This window comes from Antedon mediterranea, chromosome 7 (genome assembly GCF_964355755.1).
Source record: "Antedon mediterranea chromosome 7, ecAntMedi1.1, whole genome shotgun sequence".
NCBI classification, from domain to species: Eukaryota; Metazoa; Echinodermata; class Crinoidea; order Comatulida; family Antedonidae; genus Antedon; species Antedon mediterranea.
The window spans coordinates 27,153,902-27,175,713 of NC_092676.1; the positions used below are offsets into that span (position 1 = coordinate 27,153,902).

At 34.0% G+C, this 21,812-nt stretch overlaps 1 protein-coding gene and 2 long non-coding RNA genes across 3 annotated transcripts; 1 reads left to right on the forward strand and 2 right to left on the reverse strand.

Annotated features, from left to right (window-relative positions):
- Window positions 1–83: 83 nt before the first annotated feature.
- LOC140055102 (uncharacterized) lies at window positions 84–786 on the forward strand. The gene is made up of 3 exons (XR_011846622.1): window positions 84–213; window positions 337–404; window positions 690–786. It is a non-coding gene; the product is annotated as an uncharacterized lncRNA (long non-coding RNA).
- An 893-nt stretch (window positions 787–1,679) lies between these two features.
- LOC140055577 (condensin-2 complex subunit D3-L-like) lies at window positions 1,680–19,578 on the reverse strand (the record flags this gene model as incomplete). The annotated part of the gene is made up of 31 exons (XM_072100913.1): window positions 1,680–2,488; window positions 3,123–3,216; window positions 3,451–3,619; window positions 4,795–5,436; window positions 5,486–5,528; window positions 5,823–5,956; window positions 7,331–7,545; window positions 7,673–7,757; window positions 8,024–8,191; window positions 8,414–8,503; window positions 8,996–9,150; window positions 9,492–9,596; window positions 9,918–10,002; window positions 10,166–10,274; window positions 10,693–10,942; window positions 11,507–11,777; window positions 12,530–12,796; window positions 12,895–13,063; window positions 13,344–13,532; window positions 13,894–14,057; window positions 14,304–14,389; window positions 14,646–14,938; window positions 15,283–15,370; window positions 15,649–15,721; window positions 15,957–16,155; window positions 16,687–16,805; window positions 17,304–17,394; window positions 17,530–17,660; window positions 18,072–18,283; window positions 19,047–19,124; window positions 19,518–19,578. Coding segments are annotated over 31 exons (5,145 nt in total), but the record flags the coding sequence as incomplete, so codon positions are not given.
- Window positions 19,579–19,599: 21 nt separating this feature from the next.
- On the reverse strand, window positions 19,600–20,831 carry LOC140054897 (uncharacterized). Its single transcript, XR_011846584.1, has 3 exons — window positions 20,772–20,831; window positions 20,231–20,395; window positions 19,600–19,679 (listed from the first exon to the last, which is right to left on the reverse strand). It is a non-coding gene; the product is annotated as an uncharacterized lncRNA (long non-coding RNA).
- Between the last annotated feature and the right edge of the window lie 981 nt (window positions 20,832–21,812).

A 21,812-nucleotide genomic window follows, 5' to 3' on the forward strand; every position in this document is an offset into this window, starting at 1 on the left:
TTTATCAGCCAGGAAAACACAAAGATCATACCTGTCATTACTCTAACCCTGTATGTTCTCAGCAAATACTATTTGTTTATCATATTCAGAAGACAGTGTTTGTAAGGATGATGTCTCTCAGCCTCAGTCTTACACCACTTTGATTATTTGTTCAGTAGCTGGAGTAGTAGTCTTTCTTCTAATACTGATAGGAATGGTTGTAATCTGCAAAAGGTAAAATACGCAATTCTTCAATTATTCTATCAATTGTTAGATTTATTTTGAACTATTTTTAAACATACACACATGTTCAGTAAAAAAATCTGAAATATTGTAAATTTAATATTTTGCTTTCAGATGCACAAGCAGATCCGACACAGATTCAAAAAATACAATAGTAGTCTACTCAAAAGAAACAAAATCAGGTATTTCTAAAATTGTACTCACAATTTATAGAATAGTAAAATAAAATTTGTATAAACATTTTGGCAAAAGCTTCGCTATAGATGTTTGTGAATAAAGGACATTGCCAAGATTTGTAGGAAGGGGTACCTAAATGATTAGTGAGATTTATTCTGAGTGTTTTGTTTGTGGAGGAAATAGAAATCAATTAAATACTGTAAATATGATCATAAAAATTGTGCATTAAAAGCTTTGTAAAAAACAACAAACGATACATATGGTAATTATTTTCATACTTTTTCTTGTAGGAGTGGACAATTTGCAAGGAAACTTTTATACATAGTTCATCTATGGTGACACAAAATGAAAACCATATTGAATAGCAAGAAAGATATTATTAGATAATTTTTCAATATGCAACTCAGCAGTAATAAATTAGTCATTTTAAATATAAATATTATATACTTCAGGCCCGTAGCCAGGGGGGGTTTTTATGGCCCAAATATTTAGTGTCCGAACCCCCCCTTGACAGATCCTGGCTACGGCCCTGTACTTACCCACTATATATTTTATGTTTTACATAATAATAAGCAGATGTATATTTTTATACCATTAAATATAAAAGATGGAAAATAATACAAAATATACAATATAATTACTAAGATGATAATGATGAAACAATGTTATAGATAGTTGAATTTAAAATGAATTGCTTGAAATATGCATTATGCTCTCATATTGTAGGTGATTAGTGAGTACATTTGAACCTAATACATTTAATATTAATAATTGCAAGGGAAGAAGGTATGCTTATTATTCAGGAAATTTAGTTGATTAATTTTATAGATAAATTAAGAAATGATAAGAAGATAAGTAACAATTTACCTATAAAATAAAATACATTAAAAAAACTTACCTACCATAAAATTGACTGTTTACTATGGAATGCATTGTCTTCACCATACATCCACTCCTAGAAAAATAAAAGAATCTTAGCACAGTTAGGGGAACAAAGTGAGTTGTCAAAACAATATATCTGAAACTTAACCACATACAACTCTTAGAAAGTAGGAAGCCTTTTGCCATTTCCCCCCAGACTGAGCACAAAATTGTAACACAATTTTACTACAATAATGTATTAGTGTTTTTATGTTTCTTGTTTCTATTCAATCAATATTTGGTATTTTTACATAATAAGTACATAATAATAAGTTTCAAGAAACTACAATAATAAAATAAACAATATAAAAAAATCTCCATTGTAATGGTGGAAATTGAACTTACCATAGCTGGCATATATATAAAAATATCCTTTTCAGATCTGTTAAAATTATACATTGAAATACATAAAAAATAAACAATGATAATGATAACAATGATATAATATAATAAAACTATTTATTGAAAAAAAGACTGGTTTTATTTATACATAAAATATAAAGAATGTGTAAATATGGATAATATAATGTACAATTTTTGAGAAAATAAGTGGTACATTTTAATTTTCGTGTTTGTAATCATAATAGACACTCATTGATTCTTTGACAAATTTAAAAAAAGCTGATTTTACCATGAAATTAGTATCCATTCATCACATACATTCACAATTCAAATCTAAATACAGTATCTTAATTATACAGTTAAAGGAAATCACACTTTTGTAATTTTCAATTTTACTATCCTATATTCAGTTTCTATTATTTTCAAACCCACAATTCACGATTTGTATATTTTAAAAAGCGCAAAATTTGCAACTATTATTAAGCTTTTATTCTCTGTCAGTATTAAGGGATTTGATCACTTCCTACGTGATCGAGGGCTTTTTCGTGGGGCAGGTTGTTTAGAAGCCGATCTGGTTTGACGATGCAAATGCTGCTGTGAATCTGACAGGTTGTCCATACATAGTTGATCATCTGGTGCTTTAGCTGAACTTTTTCGTGGGGCAGGTTGTTTAGAAGCCGATCTGGTTTGACGATGCGAATGCTGTTGTGTATCTGACAAGTTGTCCATACACAGTTGATCATCTGGGGCTTCAGCTATGCTGTTCATTTTCTTGGCAACTGATTGTGACGAGGATTTTACGTTCCACTTCCTTGGTTTCGGAGCTCTAAAAAACATATTTCATTTAGTAGAAGAAAAGCTAAAGGTGTACATTCATTCATTTCCTTTATTTCGGATATTATAAATTATAAAAAACAAAAAGAGAAACAAATTTCACCAGGAAATTAACAATAGCAACAAAACCTACAATATTCTAAAATACCAATTTGCACCAACGCTGATGTAGGTTGGATTGCGGAAGTATGTTAACTATGGTTTGAATCAGACTATTACAACTGTCATGAATTAGCACCAACGATGATGTAGGTTGGATTGCGGAAGTATGTTAACTATGGTTTGAATCAGACTATTACAACTGTCATGAATTCTGTTCTTATAAATAGAATGAGGGAACGTTATTTGTTACAAACATTATATAATGTTAAAATGTTAATTATTAAAGAATTAATGAAGAAGCCCATCTAATTTTTCAATTTTTAAAGAGGGGCTAGAGCAATTTTTTCTTTAAAAAAAAATCATATATGTGACATACTTTTCTATTTACAAAAGGTAATAACATTAGACCAGTTAGCATTTTCAGAATAAAATGAGTATTAATATTTACAATTTTTAAACATTTACCAATGGGTAATCTCTGCAATGAAATTAAAATTCTTTCACATGCATACACTCATACTTACGGTTGTTCCGGTGAGAACATAACAAGGATGTCATTTGGTTGATCATTATTTTTATCAGATTCAAGTTGTGCAGTCCAACTTTTTGTACCAGGAACTACAAACAAACAAAGAAAGAATAGGAAACTAATACATTATGTAAAATCAATTTTGTTAATAAAATAAAAGCCCTCTTTTTGGCACCCCTATTAAGGGGATACTTTCCCATGAAATGAGCACTCTGCTGCCTGACTGTAAACAATGACAATACATTGTTATTATAAGAGCTAATGTGCATATCATTACTCGGGTATTTATAAGGGGTTGAGATTGTAAAGTGTACGTGTTATACCTTGTTTCGGGTCCACATCTGCATACAATCGTATAGGCATTGATGTTGGTATAGGCGATGATGGTATAGCGCTGACGTCCATTGGTTCCATAAATGTAATACATCCTATAGTTGTGTCGGGAGTGCTAATGGCTCGGTTTGGTTTTTTCTTATCATCTCGAATTGGTGTCTGAAGGGAAAAACATTGCGATTTAAGACAACACAGAAAACATCGGCAAGGGCTAGAGTGTAGTTAGGGAAGTAGGATGTTTAGAACACAAGTGGAGTTGTGGTTTGCTGGTTATGATGCTTGACTACCAATCCAAGGGTCCTGTGTTCAAATCCTGTCGATTTTTTCTAATGACAATTTACAACTCCACTCCCAAAGACTAGTAATAAGACTTTGTTTATGTAGAGCATCTTGTATATGTTTGTCTTGTGTACAGGATTGCCACCTTTAAGAAGGATAGTGAATGCTATGATAGCTTATGGTTATCCTTGGCAATTTGTATAAATATATTAAAGATGTATTGTCCCTTTGACTAATTCCAAAAAAATAAAAAATAAAAGATTTTGGAAAAAGGTGGCTCATTTTGAAGTATCATAATAATTATTAACTATCACCAAAAATTTGTCCAAAAAAAAAATCATATAACTGAAATACAGACGTTTTTTTGTTAAAAAAATTACTTTGACTTCCAGTCAAAGTTTTCCATCAAAACATATCCCATAATGAAACGCGCTTGTTTGGCTACTCTGTATGCATAATCATAAAACTTCCTTATGATCTGTGTGAAAGTACCTTCTCAACCGTGACGAGTTGTAAACAATCTTAATTAGCATGGTTTGAAATCTTTGTTTACTTTCGCTCGCGACGATTTTCCAGATGAAATGTAATAAAACTAATTTACCTGTTAATTATGTAAACTTCTTGTTTTTGGCTCAAATTTTCGACTTAAAGTGAATAACTTTAACATTACTTTGATATGGCCACTTTAAATTTAGAATATTTTGACCTTCAATTTTTTGTGTTTCAAGGGACAATATATCTTTAAATAAAACCAACTTTCTTAGGTCCCAAATAAGAAGAGGTGGTCCTTATTTGAAAACGGTTTTCAAGATTTAATTATAATAATAATAATAATTATTTGATAATAATAATTTGATTTAAAATGGCATCATAATAATAACAATGGGCGTTATATTTTGAACTAAAGTGTTTTTCAATATTATAACTAGTATTGACATTGGAAATAATACTGTAGCTTGTTGTTTATATGATTAACAATATTATGGTAAAGGTCACAGTATCATGCTTAATGGTAAGAAACAGCCCCACTTTACTTTACTACTTATTATACTTACTTTAAACATCATCCTTTTCCCTTGTACTTCACATCTCATATTCCCTCTGCTAATATTTTGGTTTTTATTAGATCTTGTTTGTCCGTTTTCCTCTGTTACTGACACCCTATTGTTTCTGGTTCTCCTATTTTCAGTAGCCCCATTCTCACTGTTTTTAGTAGCCCCATTCTCACTGTTTTTAGTAGCCCCATTTTCATTGTTTTTACTAGCCCCATTTTCTTTGTTTTTAGTAGACCCATTTTCATTGTTTTTAGTAGCTCCATTTTCATTGTTTTTAGTAGCCCCACTTTTATCATTGGCAACCACTTGCCCATCTGGACTAGCAGCAACAGCTGGGTTGGAACCTTCATCTGGTAATCGCTGTATGCTTGGGCTAGTTGGAAATTCAAACACATCGATACCATCATCTTTCTTTGATTGTTCTTTTTGTTTTGTTCTTCCTACAGAAGCTAACATTTTCCTGGCCGAGTTGACTATTGCCATAACAGCCAGTGAATTTGGACTGCAATGCAAAAAAAAAATGTCTATGTTAGTACGAATGAACCAACGTTTGAAATCCTCACTTCTTCCACTTTGGCTTCGTTTGTACATTTGTTGGTTATACAAATCTACATGACTGGAATTGTACTGAGAAGGTTTTAACTACCTTTGAAACCCACTCTCAGGTAGGCATCTTTGCTAGTGTACAAACTAAAGATATACCACAAACACAATCAGCAATGGTTGCCATCAATCTTCCATGTTTTAAAAGCTAATAGACACAAAAATATGATTATTTATTGAAGCCAAATCTAAAGCTATGTCTACACTATCAAACTTTATGTGACAAAAAGGTGTGATGTGCCCAAATATGGTAGTGATATACCCAAGGTGATATGACATCATTATATCCATATATGGGCACATAACATTTTTGTTTGTCACAAAAAGTTTGATAGTGTAGACACAGCTTTAGTCACAAGTAGATTACATATTACAGAAATTCATCACAAAAATTCCTCAAGTCAATAAACAAGAATAAGTCTTACTTTGGTGTTTTTGGTGGTACTGGTAGATTCACATGTTGTATGTTCTTTAGTGGTTGTAACACAACTCGTGGTGATAGGTTTGCCACCATGTTAGGAGTAAGTGGGGCTTCAGGCTGCTGTAGAGGATGTAAACTCTGAAAAACAAATCAACAGAATAAAGCGCAAGATCAAGTCGATGTTTCACGACGCTTCATGCAGCAATGCACCAATCAATATGTGCATAGCCGTGTGAAAATGAAACATTGTTCGATTTGATTTGCCGGAGCTGGACTGGAAATGTGCCGCAGCAAGTATGAACGTCGCTTTACACATGGTTCTCAATTTTTTGTTTTATCAAAGGGAAAACTTGCTGTGAGGGGAAATATATGTTTTAACACTACGGCCATCCGTCCTTATTCAGGGGACACAATAAAATACGGCCATCCGTCCGTATTCAGGGGACACAATAAAATACGGCCATCCGTCCGTATTCAGGGGACACAATAAAATACGGCCATCCGTCCGTATTCAGGGGACACAATAAAATACGGCCATCCGTCCGTATTCAGGGGACACAATAAAATACGGCCATCTGTCCGTATTCAGGGGACACAATAAAATACGGCCATCCGTCCGTATTCAGGGGACACAATAAAATACGGCCATCCGTCCGTATTCAGGGGACACAATAAAATACGGCCATCCGTCCGTATTCAGGGGACACAATAAAATACGGCCATCTGTCCGTATTCAGGGGACACAATAAATACGGCCATCTGTCCGTATTCAGGGGACACAATAAAATACGGCCATCCGTCCGTATTCAGGGGACACAATAAAATACGGCCATCCGTCCGTATTCAGGGGACACAATAAAATACGGCCATCTGTCCGTATTCAGGGGACACAATAAAATACGGCCATCCGTCCGTATTCAGGGGACACAATAAAATACGGCCATCCGTCCGTATTCAGGGGACACAATAAAATACGGCCATCCGTCCGTATTCAGGGGACACAATAAAATACGGCCATCTGTCCGTATTCAGGGGACACAATAAAATACGGCCATCCGTCCGTATTCAGGGGACACAATAAAATACGGCCATCCATCCGTATTCAGGGGACACAATAAAATACGGCCATCCGTCCGTATTCAGGGGACACAATAAAAGGTGTACCATAGTAAAGGTTCTACTGTAGTAAATACAGCTCATAATAAAATATAATTTTCATATAAAGTTCTGAGAAGGTTTCAGATGTATTATTTATTATTATATTGTATATTACAGAATGTCAAAGGTCAAACAAATATAAATCTAACATGAATTTCTTTATTTCTAAAGCTGTCTACACTATCAAACTTTGTGACAAATGTGATGTGCCCATATATAGACATGATGTCATATCAATACCATATTTGGGCATATCATTACCATATTTGGGCACATCACACTTTTTTGTCAAACTAGTTTGATAGTATCGACTGAAGTGACAAATCTGTCAAATTAATAAGGTTGTATGGCTACCTGAGGTGTACCAGGTCTAGAATTCACCTGTGCTGGAGACTTGCCATGTACTGAATGAGGAGAAGCATTGCTACTTGACTGCGGCGTATTGATAGACGCTGCTGCTATGGTCTGCTGACGGAGGGCTTCGAGTCTCATCTCTTCTTGCTGCTCGTCAAACTTGCGGAGGTCATACTCAATCTCGCTGGCCAATTGGTGATCAGCAGACATAATGTCTTAAGAAAAAAAGAGTTAAAAAAACAAATTACTAAAAGTCATGTTAAAGAATTAAAAAACAATATAACAACAAAATAACACAATATAATATTTAAATAAAAAACGCTTCTTTTGTTTATAACTCACCTTTGACCTCATTTCTATAATCTTTCATCAATTCTTTTAAGTACATCATAAGATATTTCACCACAGGTGAACGATGTTTTTCCAGCTGTAATAAACAATAGAAAATAGTTAATATCAAATCAAATGGCAGTGAAGACAAATATATAATGAAAATACATTAGAAAACAGGTACTATACAAATATACAGAATTTCTATGTTTTTCCTAAAACAAATGATAATAAATCATACTTGACTTGACTTGACTTGATATAATGAAAAGAAAACAGAATTGGATATAAACCTTGGAAATAATAATAGATAGATATATATATATATATAATATAAATTTACAAAAATCATTTTCAACTTACTAAATGTTTTAGTGAGACAATGATAGGAACTATATTCTCAATAACGTTCTTTTTGACAACTTGCGTAATGAGCTTCGTTTTTGCTTGTTGCATTACTGCCCCCGCCATCTCCATCTCATCAGCTGGTTCGTCGATGGATTTACTGCGTAATGACGACAGCTTTATTTCCTGGGTTAAAAATAAAAATTTCAATTGACAGAAATATCTTGTATGTCAGACTAGAACTTGTGGATGTCAAAAAAAGGATAATTTCTTTAAATGATTGTAAACAAATTGTAAAATAGCGTTACTTCAATCGTCAACCTATCTAGGTAATAATGTCGATGTCTATCTAACAGCAGTTTTTAGAATGTACCACTTCTTTGCATTTAGTTTGAACTTAATACATACTTTACTGCTCATGATTGTGAGTGTGTCCTGTAGAAGAATGGATGTGTGCTTATCCAATGGTAGTATGTCATCAACAACAGAAGCGATAGTCTGAAAAATACAAGAAAGTCGAAATAAAATAACTGTGAAAATCTAAGTCACATATTTTCCGAAACAGGGGTTTGTAAAGGACAATGTGGGGTATGTACATATAGGGGTTAGAGAGTCACTATCAATCAAAATTAAATGTTTCCAGTGGTCTAAATTGGTCATACAATGAATGTCCAGTGGTCTAAATTGATCATACAATAAATGTCCAGTGGTCTAAATTAGTCATAGAATGAATATTCCAGTGGTCTAAATTGGTTATAGAATGAATATTCCAGTGGTCTAAATTGGTTATAGAATGAATGTCCAGTGGTCTAAATTAATCATACAATAAATGTCCAGTGGTCTAATATTAGAATATCTATCACATCAAGCAAAAGATACTAAGATGTGAACATGTTAAGACCATCTAGGTGTTTGATACATATATGGTTTTAACCACGCCTTTTATGGTTCCAACCACGCCTTTTTACTCTGACACCTCTACTCTCATACCTCTTGAGTGAGTTTAGCCACGATCTGAAACCTATGTTCATCTTTCATATTCTCCAGCATGAAGGCATACAGTTTGAGCCGTTTCTCTTGGTTTTCTTGCCCTTTCAGTGAAAACGTCTGTTTTTCTTTATCAGTCTGAGGAAAACGGTTATAAACTACAAGACACAGACGAAATTAATTATCATTAAAGCTTTTCTTGAAGTTTGGGTTGGTTTGGCTTGGGTAATATCATTCTATTTTAAAGACTTTGGTGTGTAAAGCTGTAACAAAAAATGTAATGTGCCCATATATGAACACGGTGATGTCATATCACTACTATATTTGGGCACATCACACTTTTTTGTCAAACTAGTGTGATAGTGTAGACAGAGCTTAATTATTGTATTCAGTAAGAACATAGGAAGAGAACTAGGTGAAATACAAAGATATGTTATAGGGTTTTTATAATGATAAACATAATATATACAAAAAAAAATAAAATATTCAGTAACCTTACCATTGTGTTTCTCATATGAATTTAAGTGGTAAACACACTCCACGAAATGTTGAAACAAAAGGTTAGGATGTCGTGGCAACAGAAGCTGTTTAAAACACAGTTGAGCTGTTGAGAAACACAGAATAAGTATTAAGCTCTGCCTACACTATCAAACTAATTTGACAAAAAAGTGTGATGTACCCAAATATGGTAGTGATATGTCCAAATATAGTAGTGATATGACATCATCATGTTCATATATGGGCACATCACATTTTTTTTGTCACATAAAGTTTGATAGTGTAGAGAGAGCTTAAAATCAAGACAACTAACATTGTGTAGTAGGTTCTGAAGTACTGCACAATCTAGAATAAAGTATTTGAAGTATTGCATCAGACATACTATCAGAGTTACTTGAGAAACCACATATGCTTTCATTTTATTTACCAAAATCTTGAATTTCCTGTACTTCGTCCACCATTGTTACGATAAAACGGAAAAATAAGCATCCACGCCATTTGATGAAATCTTCCTGTTAAGCGAAAATACAATAATCAATAGTAATATTAATGATGATTTGATTGGTTACCAGTTAATAATGATGATGATAAAGGGTGTTTAATGTTAATATTTTGACTGAGCTAATATAAATCAAATATTATGTTTGTGTGTTAACTTAAATATTTTTGGCTTACCAGTAATAAATGGGTGAGAAGCGTCAGGGTCTGTCTACGAATTAATGGACACTTATCCTTCAAACAGGAAGCTATGTTTGGTATGTAATGATTCACGAGATTGGGATACCTTAAAAAGAGTAGAATTATATATAGATATAAATTAAGTGAGTGGCCGAGCGGTTAAAATAGTGGAACCGGAATTACGCAGCCATAACATCGGCAAGCGTTCAAGGCTCACTCACTCCATGGTTCTGGTGGTAGAACGAGTCTTCTCGGATAATGACTATAAACTGTAGGTTCAGTGTACACATTTGGCTCATGTGCAATTTAAAGAACCGAGTTCATCTTTCGAGATGAGTAGGGGGTTACCCCGGTGTACTAGTCCACACAAACACAGCCACTGTCACACACAGCCACTGTGCAAGCGGGACTGGACTGTTTACCATCCTTTACTAATGTACATACATCTTAGTGAGAAGTTGAATAATTAAAATAATTAAAAATGTTTATGTAAATGATAAGTGAAATATGAAAAGTCTACCTACCTTTTGCAAAGGTCACACAATACAATAACAACATTGTTCCTAATTGCTGTGTCTGTTGATGTCTCCAACTCTCGTGCGATGGCAGCGATGGTTTGCTTCGCTAAAGACTCGTGTTGTAGACACAGCTTTCCAATGGTAATAAACGCAAACGCACGCACCCTGTTGGACATCTTTGAGCCACAAAACTGCGAGATAGGCACCTGTGTCTGTGATGGCTGGGATGATGCTTGTGATGATGGTAAGCAGTTTTCTAGATTATGAAGAAAGTAGGTTGGGTAGGTATTACTGAATTTATCACAAGTACAGGAGTAAGTAGGTATTACTGAATTTATATCTTGGAAGATTATGAAGAAGTTAGTATTAGTACGGGGGTTAGTAAGTATTACTAAAATCAGCATATCTTTTGGAACTAAAAGTTAATGACATTTTCAAGAACTTTATATAAATATATATCTAATATTGAAAAATCATTTTTTTAGGATACCTTATGAATTTCTGTAGTATTCTACCTTTATAATGTCGATCTCTGGAATTAACAGTAAGAGGCTTTCTGAACATTTGAAAATAAGCTTTTGATATGTGTAAAACAAGGCTTATTCAGTGTTACAAGTCCAAATAAAATCAATTAAAATATAATCATATATTTTAGAGTTTTTTAATAGCTAGATTCAACATTTACTATTTTTTAATTTGTTTAAACTTTGTTTAATGAGGGTGACTCGTAACAGCCAAGCCAGACATGCATGAGGCCTCAACACTTTCATTTAAGTGGGAACATTTGGAAACCATATCTATTAAATTTTAGATTTGTTACCTCCAGTTATGCCAAGATCGCCAGGCCCTGCGAGTATTGACTGAACAAGCATGAATATCCTAGATGAGACGTTTTTAGGGCAGAGTTGAGCCATCTCGCCTAACGTAAACAAATGCTTCACTAGGCTTTCTTCATCCCAGCTAGTCTGTGATTGGTCCTCTGTCAGGACGACTTTTGATAAGTAACGGTCACATGACTTTAGAATATCTGCACTGATAACAGCAATGGATTTCTGAAAATCTTCTACAGCTGGATTTTGAGCTGAGCACAACTGAGAATATAAAGTAAGCAAGTAAACAAAGTGTCCCCTTAATAGCGGGGTGTCCCCTTAATAGGGGTGTCCCTTGAATAGGCTGTAGTGTTAAAACATATAATGTCCTAAAGAAGGGTTCTAATGTAGTAGAATATAAATAGAGATCAAATATGCTTTAAAGATGTATTGTCCTCCAAAATTCTGAAGATTCCCCTAAAATCCAACTTTGAATACGCCATTTTGCAACTTTGCAAAATTAATCACTTTCGTAGAAAAAAAAAAATCAAAAAATAATAATTTCACTTGTAAAGACAAAATAAACAGTTAATAATAAACACATTGTCTATTTGACTATTTTTTGCTTTTAATTAATTTTTTCAGGTAGATAATTTGTTTGCCGTTTTTTTGGTCAAAATGACTAATATAAATTATGTGACATTAAAATGGAATATTCAACAAAAAATGTAAACAACTCATTTTTTTCAGGGGACAATATATCTTTATGGTTCATATGTTTGAATTTTGACCAAAGACCTCGATATTGGTAAAAATGCTAACTAAAACTCTGTCTACGCTATAAAATTTTGAAAAAAAAGTGTGATGTGCCCAAATATTGTAGTGATATACTTAAATATGGTAGTGATATGACATGACATCATGTCCATATATATGGGCACATCACATTTTTTTTGTCACATAAAGTTTGATAGTGTAGACAGGGCTTAACCCAAACCATAATTCAAAATATCAAATCAGCATTTAAATATCACCTTGCTTATAGTACGAACATAATCCACAATAAGTTCCGTTGGAGAGTTAAACCTTTCAAGACGTAAACTCAGATCATCTGTAAGAGTATTGGCCGTGTCAGAGTCCAGTCGGTCAGCTACCAATCCCAGAACAGTCAAGACACAGCTGAGGGTTTGCAAGTTAACGTTCGAATCTGGTGATGTGTAACGATTCCATGATTCGATTACAAAGTTTGGGTTCAAGTCTGTTGTACACATTGCAGTGTATGAAAGCAGCATCCATGCGGACTAGAATTTTATAAAAAAAAATGAAAAAAAATAAACAATTTTAATTAATTAATTAAGAATTAATTTTTTTTATCCAATGAATAAAAAAAAATGTTTACCTCTCTATTGTGAGTATCAATATGTGTGATAAGTGCCTCTACTATTTTTTTGTTTAGTTTCTTCTGGCGAGCCCACATTGAACATGCTTTCTGCAAGTATTTTCTGTAAACAAAATTATTCTTATTTATAAATCTGATGGAATAACTCGTGTCTTGCAGTTTAAAAGGGCTGAGTTGCAAAAAAATGTTGTCTCCTCTAAGTGCGTAGGTTGCGTTACTAGTGGGAGCCATGCTTAAGGGTAAGTTTGTGCCGTACAGCTGCCAGTATATGGCACTCATTCGTTTGTCCACAATGACAGGGGCTGAGATGGACATCCTTTTCTCTAGTAAATGAATTGGGGCCAAATATCTACACTGGACCTCCAGTGTCCAGTTCTTATAATTCAGAATCAAGTTCATCTATATCATCATTATCATTACAATCACTGTCTCACTTAGTTGATACTTGCCTCACAGCAAAGCCTTCCGGTCCAGCTATGAAGCTCAACAGGCTCCAAGCTAGGGTATGGCAATCCTTAGTTGATTTATTCACATGCGTGATCTTCTGCAAGATCACTTCCTCTAACAACTGTAAACAGCGTTCTTGGGCCGTCATCTCCTTGTCTAACACCATTGGTAGAACAGCATTCAACCACATTCTAAGATAGGAAAAAGAGCTCTTTTTTTTAATGCATATGCCATCAACAAAATCTAAATAAATATGAGGTTACACACGAAATGAGGGAAATAGTAACTCTGTTGATGTTAAAAATGCGAGTTGGGTATAGATTTCAAATAAAGACAATCTCCCCATGTTTTTGTATGCAGTATAGTGATATGTAAAATATGTGTAAAACCATATATACAAAATAGCACTAAGGAAATGTTTACAATGATTCCTGGTGTAGCATAGGTAAATGTAAAAACATTTTTTATGGTGTATATAATAGATGCCATTTCCCTTAACACTACCTACAAAAATGTTTGAATATGTCACATGATTTAATAGAACAGGCAAACCTTTGTTGGACTTGATTCTCAGGTCGAAGGAGTAATAGATTTGTAATGGAATTCAGTGCTTGCTTGCGGACGGATAACGCTGGATCCAAACAATGCTTGTACAGTACTTCCACTTCACGTTCATTCACGGACATACCATCTAATGCTATTATGTTTGATAAGGCCTACAAAAAAATTACTGAAATCTAAAGCTCTGTCTACACTATCAAAATAACTTGACAAAAAAAGTGTGATGTGTCAAAATATGGTAGTGATATGCCCAAATATGGTAGTGATATGACATCATCATGTCCATATTTGGCCACATTACATTATTTTGTCAAATAAAGTGTAATAGTGTAGACAGAGTTTTAGTTTGGTTTTAAGGCTAGTTCTCACTTAACTATTAATATTTTAAAATTGTTGCTTACCTGAATTGCAGCCTTTCTGACTCCGACCTTAAGGTCACCAACTCTGGCTCGTAGCATAGCAACCATGCTTGGTCCATCTTGTGTTGCTATTAGTCAAAAAAAGGAATTTAAAGATTGGCGGGATGTGTATGTTAGCCAAAGACTTCATTATAAAATTACAGAGCCATTGGTATTAAGAACAGTAAACAATTGTCAACAGAATTGATAAAAACTTGATGTATTCAATGAAATACAACAATAAATAGTAGATATGGGGACATCTCCAAGGTTCAACAAATTGTCCCCTTATTATAGGGATGTCACAAAAGATGGTTTTAATGGAATAAAAACAAAATATATTACATGTATCACCAGATAGTTCAAGTAGCATTGCAGGTGAACCACCAAACAGGTTCCCAGGTGTGGCACCATCTTTCTTCACATGTCTTTGATCCTCCACGCCTCCTCCTTCATTATCTGTTGCCTCATCTGTAGTATTACCATCAGTGGTTGGTTTATTTGCGGGCTGCAGATTGGCTGGTGTGCAATTAATCAATTGGTCCGATTTGTTGAACAAACTTGTGAGTGCTTGTAGGACGGTTGGGTCACCAGATGAAGTGAACATTGCAAAACAAGACAGCGCTTTTGCACGAACCCTGTAACAATGATGATGATATAACAATGTTAGATAAGAAGTTAAAGATGGGAACGTATACTCAGCCTCGTTTTAACCTTACAATCCTCTTTAAAGCTCTGTCTACACTCATGTATATAGATGTGATTATTGGCCGTGATAACCCATGATCATGGTCAATTTTGGTAGCGCCTTGAGCACTTCTAGTGGATATGTGCGCTTTATGAATTATTATTACTATTTTGACAAAAAAGTATAATGTGCCCAAATATTGTAGTAATATGTTTAAATATGGTAGTGATATGACATTGTAAGGTAAAGTTCTTATGATTATAAATGATATCATCTGTGTTGCAATAAACTTACGTCGGTGCTTTGTCAGAGCAGCGACCTATCAACATCATAAGTAACAGTTGGTAAGAGGCTACTTGCTCAGCATCAGGTGTCCCATCACCTAAAATAAATAATAAATATTTATTACAATCAACTCTCCCAATAATTTTCTTAAATCCGGAAATTCTCCCAAAACATTTCTTGACGTCTAAACAGTCCCAAATTCATTTCTACCATTAAAAACACATTCCAAATACCAGACTTTCCAGAAAACCACACATATTAGGCCAGCCCACAGGTGTCTGGTATTGGGAGTTGATTAAAAATAATTAGAAAATACAAAACGTTAAGAATAAATGTTAGCTCTGGGTTAAAAATAAAGAAATAAAAAGTTCAAACCTTGTTGAGAAGTTTTCTGTGAATTTTCTAACATTACACTAACCACTTCTAAAGCAAAAACACGGAAACCAGTCTAACAAGAAAAAAGAAAATAAAAAATAATAAACAATACATAAACAATTGTCACAAAAAAATTTAACATCTGTCTCAAATATCAAACCCAACTATGTTGTGGGTTTGAATTTTATCTATCTTTCCACTTATTGACTACACAGCATATTTTTTTTATCAGATAAGCAAAATATATATTAAAACTGCCTTATCAAGATAATCATATTTTTAAGTATACACTACATAATTGAATATACCTTAGTATTTTTAGAGTATTTATAAAGCCATTGCATAAAGGCAGCATTAAAATTGCTTGGTAGGACGGCTAAGATGCTAGTCATGGCAACAGCAATGCGTGGACGATATTCTGACCTGTCGGGAACCTTGACGCAAAGGTGCTGAAGAAGAACTCGAACACTGACGTGCGACAACTCACCTAGGTGCTTTATCAAATAACTACAAGAAAAGATAACAAAATGTATACAATATAGTCTGCTTAAAGCTCTGTCTACACTATCAATGTAGTTTGACAAAAAAGTGTGATGTGCCCAAATATGGTAGTGATATGACATCATTGTGTCCATATATTGGAACATAACATTTTTTGTCACATAAAGTTTGATAGTGTAGACAGAGCTTTATATTTTCAATTTTATTTTTTCAGATTATTGATTTAAATGTCACACATCAGCAGAGTGAATCAGAGTGGACTGTGGGTATCATACAGCATTAGTCTTCTTTAGAGATTGTTAGCCCAGAGCCATGATATCACTGCGTTCCACTGGGGCACTCTAGAATACATATCATTACCCCCTTTATATTTTCAATCAAACAAGTATGGCAACAAACTCCAATAATGCAGCTAGTAATCAGCAACAATTTGTGTCTTGACCTTACCAGGTACCCATTTGTATACCTGGGTGGAGAAAAGCAGATATTTTTGGCTTGGGAGAATTTACTTTATTATGTTCACACTGAAATACTAACCAGACATATGCAACAGCATTATCTTTGATGTTTTGAATGTCTTTAGGAATGGATGAGGCAGATACCCCTTCATTTTCACCAATAAGCATAAGTATACTTGGCATCAAATGTTTGAATATCTAAAAAAACACAAATGAATATTAAGCTCTGTCAAAGTTTATGTGACCATATATGGACATAATTATGTCATCACTACCATATTTGGGCATATCACTACCGTATTTGGGCACATCACACTTTTTTTGTCAAACTAGTTTGATAGTGTAGACAGAGCTTTAGATAACAATAATAAATCAAAATTTATTTCACAAACTTTCAATTGCATGATGTCATGCCAAACTGTACTATGCTATCCTAACCCAACATTTTTCGTTAAACATTGACTGACCAATTTGTTCTGCGCTTAGAGGCACCCTGAATTTTGCGATATATTATTGAACATTATTATCAGTCATCATCATATCTTTATTTGTCCATTAAAAAGAATTGACATATCAAAGTAACTGGCATATCAAATATATATCAAACAGTAAAAATACACAGAAAAACAAAACACAAAACAACACAATTCTTGATAAAAAGTGGCTAAACTATTATAAAGTTGTTTGTATGCTTACCGTTTTAACTGTTGTGTCCACCTCACCGTGTACTGGTGTACAGAGACTAGTCAGCCCAATGAACGCTAGTTCAGTTGGTGATTTTGTGTTACTGTAAAAATAAGTAAACATAAACATTATTCTCTTTCGTGCATAGCATTATTTTTTTAAAATTGTTTTGTTTTATCTCAGCCTGTTATTGGAGGTATTTTATTCTCTGTTGAATAAAATAAAAATATTTACTTACTGAGTATTTGTAAACTGGATATTGTGAATATTTGGTTCTGATTTAGTGAGATCTGTTAATACCTGAAGCACGAACTGACAACAATGTTCAGACTGCTTCAACGAATAATTATTCAACAAACTAACTAACTCCTGTAAAAAAAGATGAAAAATTACTCTTATATGGCTCATGTGTACATCTCCTATGAAAATAGGGGATCGTCTCCTATGAAAGTAGAGGATCGTCTCCTATGAAAGTAGGGGATAGTCTCTTATAAAAATAGGGGATCGTCTCCTATGAAAGTAGGGGATCATCTCTTATGAAAGTAGGGGATCATCTCTTATGAAAGTAGGGGATCATCTTCTATGAAAGTAGAGGATCGTCTTGAAAGTAGGGGATCATCTCCTATGCCCTGCTTAGAATGAGTAAGTCCAATATTTTGTTAAAAAGATTATGACAATTGATTAATCAAAATGACCCTTATCAATTTATATCAATATGATTGGGCTCATTTATATCAGTCGAATGTCTTTGTTGGAGCAGAGGTAAGAAAAATATTTTACCTTTAAGGCGTTGACTATACATCCTTTGAGTTTATGTACATCACTAGCAGTAAGAGTAGTAATAACATCGTCCTCATCGCTGTCATCACTATCATCCATGTCTATTTGATTGACAGCCCCAGTCTGCTGCTGGGTATCACCCCGGTGTTGCCTTTTACCTGGTCCTTGGCTGGATGAAGTTTGGCTTTCATTACGTTTTCTCTTACCAGGTACTAAAAATGCATTTTACGAACATGATTATTTTTGTTGGGAGGTAGATAAGTTATGCTAACTTCGACTTACAGATTTGTAAAAAAAATGCTAGGCCTAGGCCACGCTACGGCTAGTAGACCCTGTCGCAATCGCGGCCCACCACACGATGAGGCTTCTTGAATTGAGTTTGCTTAGCTAGCTAGGCCTAATAAATGCTAAGCCTCCTTTATCAGCAATGACAAACTGTATTTTCTTTATGGTTTAGCCGTAACAATAAGAAAACGTATAATAAATACATTTTGGTTCTTATTCGAAATCGTTATCCATTGTTTATTGCCATCTGTCTAGCACAAAATGGGTACCCACAAAACTCCGCTCAAGTTCTCAACGCTAAAACAACTCACAGATATTATACTAGCGCGAGTTATAGGACGCCGCCTATCCTATTTAACCTGCTTGAGAGAACCGATATGGTCCCACATTATCACCTCTGTCGTTTGTTTATCGAATTATGTACTTTTTTTTTAGCGCGTTGTGTGTGTATTCGGACCGCTGAAAGACGTCGACTTAGACGAATTTCGACTTAGAAAAATTCAACTTACAAATAAAAATTACACAGTAATGTATAGGAAAGAATTGGGACTTTCATAAAAATTCGACTTTCGCGATTTTTCGAATTACACGAATTTGACTTAGGCGGAGTCGACTGTACTTTGATGCTAACTTTGTAAGTATTAGCAGGTTTAAAAATAATAGTCAACCAAAAAATGGAAATATAATTACCATTGTCAGGCCACAACTTGAACGTTTCCAAAGCTTTCTCAAATATTATAGGATGTAGAATATTAAAGGCGCCACTACCTAATAAATAGAAAATATCAGCTTCAGTTTTTGTAAATGTTGGCATTCAGGCTCTATTTTTTTCTTCTCTCATTTTAAACTTGTGTCATACAACAACAAAAACAAACATACATTAATTCAAGATTTCCCAGGGTCATATATTCTCAATTCTGGTCAAGTGCAAAGTACCATGGTAACAAAATGCCGTGGGAGACACACTGATCTTGTATCAAACCTGTTAGTGGCGGTAATTATCGCTGTTGGTTTCGATTGAATAAAATAAAAATAAATAAATAAATATAAATGTATTTGAGTTGTAGCACTCTTATAGGGTTATAGGCCATTATCTGTTTATCCAGGTAAGCTAGGCATGAAATAGACTAGCAAAGTAACAGATTCTGTACAAGGATTTACCTGGAATTTGCAAGATAATCAGGTACAAAGTGGTAGCCAGGGTAGCTGCTTCTCTTTGATATATATTGGACAGATATCTGTCAGCCGAATCTAACAGATGACACAAAAGAACTAACACAGTCCGAGGAGACAACTCTTTATCTTGAAAGATCCCCCAAAATTCTGAAACATACAAAATTATAGTCATTTTAAAAACAATATGTGAAAAAACACACTATGCAGAATTTTTAGATAAAAATAATCCAGCAGACTACCAACCCACAAAATCGTGGGCCATCGAATTGAATGCTTGTAAATGATTACAGATTCCACAATGGTACAGTAAGTCACATGTCAATTGTGTCATACTCAAACGCAAGAATAGATGTTTACTTTTTTACTGTATGCCTCAGCTCTTCAGATTAATTAGGAGAATTGGTACTGTGTTGTGTACGTAAATGTACTTATGTAAAAATAAGAAATAAAGGAACACACTTAAAAAATAAATCAGGGGAATACTGTATCTCTAGGCAAGATTTTCTCTCTCATTTGTGGTATAAACAACACTTTTTAATTATTCACATTAATATCATCTTTAATGTCATCACTATAAAATCATCATGTCGATGTAAGTTATTAATGGTGCTGCTGCACAACTGGCTACCATTATGGGAAAGTAAATTCATTCATGTCTCTGCTTTTTGTTGTTGCAAATTGAATTGCAAATTACTAACCCTTGGAATCTGTTGCATCGCTTGTCCAACACCTGAATGCTTCCACGGCACTCTTTAACTGCGGCACAAGGTATCGTTCATCAGCAATACATTGTTTTAAGTTTTCTGGGATGACTATTTCATCAAGCAGATCCTGATTCCACAAACTATCTAAATCTGGTATTTCTGCAGAAGAATATCAACATCATCAGTTAAAATCAACGTAAAAAATTATCATATTCATTCTTATTATTTATTAAATTAGGCCATTTGAAATTCAGCTCGGCCTGTTATATAACACTAGTACTCTAGACCTAGCTAGGCCCATGTAAACAAGATTCACAGCGAAGACATGATGGCAAACGCGCCGGAAAGACCCCGTTCGGGATCGGGAGGTTGACTAGACTCGCTGCCTAGCTTTTAAAACGTTTAGGCCTAGGCCTAGCCTAGTCTAACGCAAAACAGTTGCTGCAAGCCTAATTACAAGCTAAAACTATTGCAATTAATATTATGAAAGTAAATCATAACGAGGCGTAAATAGAAAGAGATATAATATTTAGACCTTTACTAATTTCTTCAATTTTAAGACAATTTAGGACATTCGAGGTGCGAGTTATATTATCCATGACGTCAAACACATGACCCGCCAAATTTCAAAATAGATTCATCCATTAATTTAAGTAGGTAAGTTACGTTTACTTTTTTTGTGGAAAATAGTTTCGTGTCCATTTTAAAGTCAATTAATCATTGAAATGTTCTACCTTTAACTGTTGGATGAAAACAATAGTAATATTGATTATTAATAAACAAACACATTCGAGAAAACTAAAATACTGTGTAGGGTCTACTGAGTACAAAAATGACACCTTTAATATATAGGTATACATTTCCCTCCACATTTTTGGAACAACCTAGTTAAGCTGTTTCTTATAATTTGAGTGGTAAATACATTTTATTCAAGTTGACATGTATTATTATACTGTTGTGATTTAACATTATATAAAACATCCGTTCCAATACAATTACTGTTCTTCACTTATGATAAATTGCGTTATTTTATATATTTTTTTATCCAACAAAAGAAAAATGAACGGATGTTTGAAACCTGAAAAACAGTATTGGAAACCCCTTGTGAGACTATAAATTGACCTTCATTTGATCTGAGAAGTCGACGTTAACAATTGGTCAATTGAACATGTAAATTAATAAACGTCATTTCATCAACCAATCATTTTCATTGTTATTGAAATGGGGTTTATTATACAGTGGATGCTCTCTACATGACGGTGAGTGCAATCCTGAATATTATTTTCTGATAAAATTTAGAGGGAAAGAGGGTGTATCCGTTGTTTAGAGGTTACAGAGGGAAAATGGAGGGCTTTATTTGCAATTTTGGGTGATTTAATGCAGATTTGAAGGATGGGGTTTCGTAGAATAGTTAAAAGTTGATCATGTGCACTGATGCTATTCGTCAGTGGAGGGACACCAATGATAAATACGCAGCACTGAAAACGCGTATAACCTATCCACGATCCAGGGAATCCAAATTAATATGGCTGTTTTTTCGCCAGGTTATAGTAATAGATCACAATTATTGTTCACT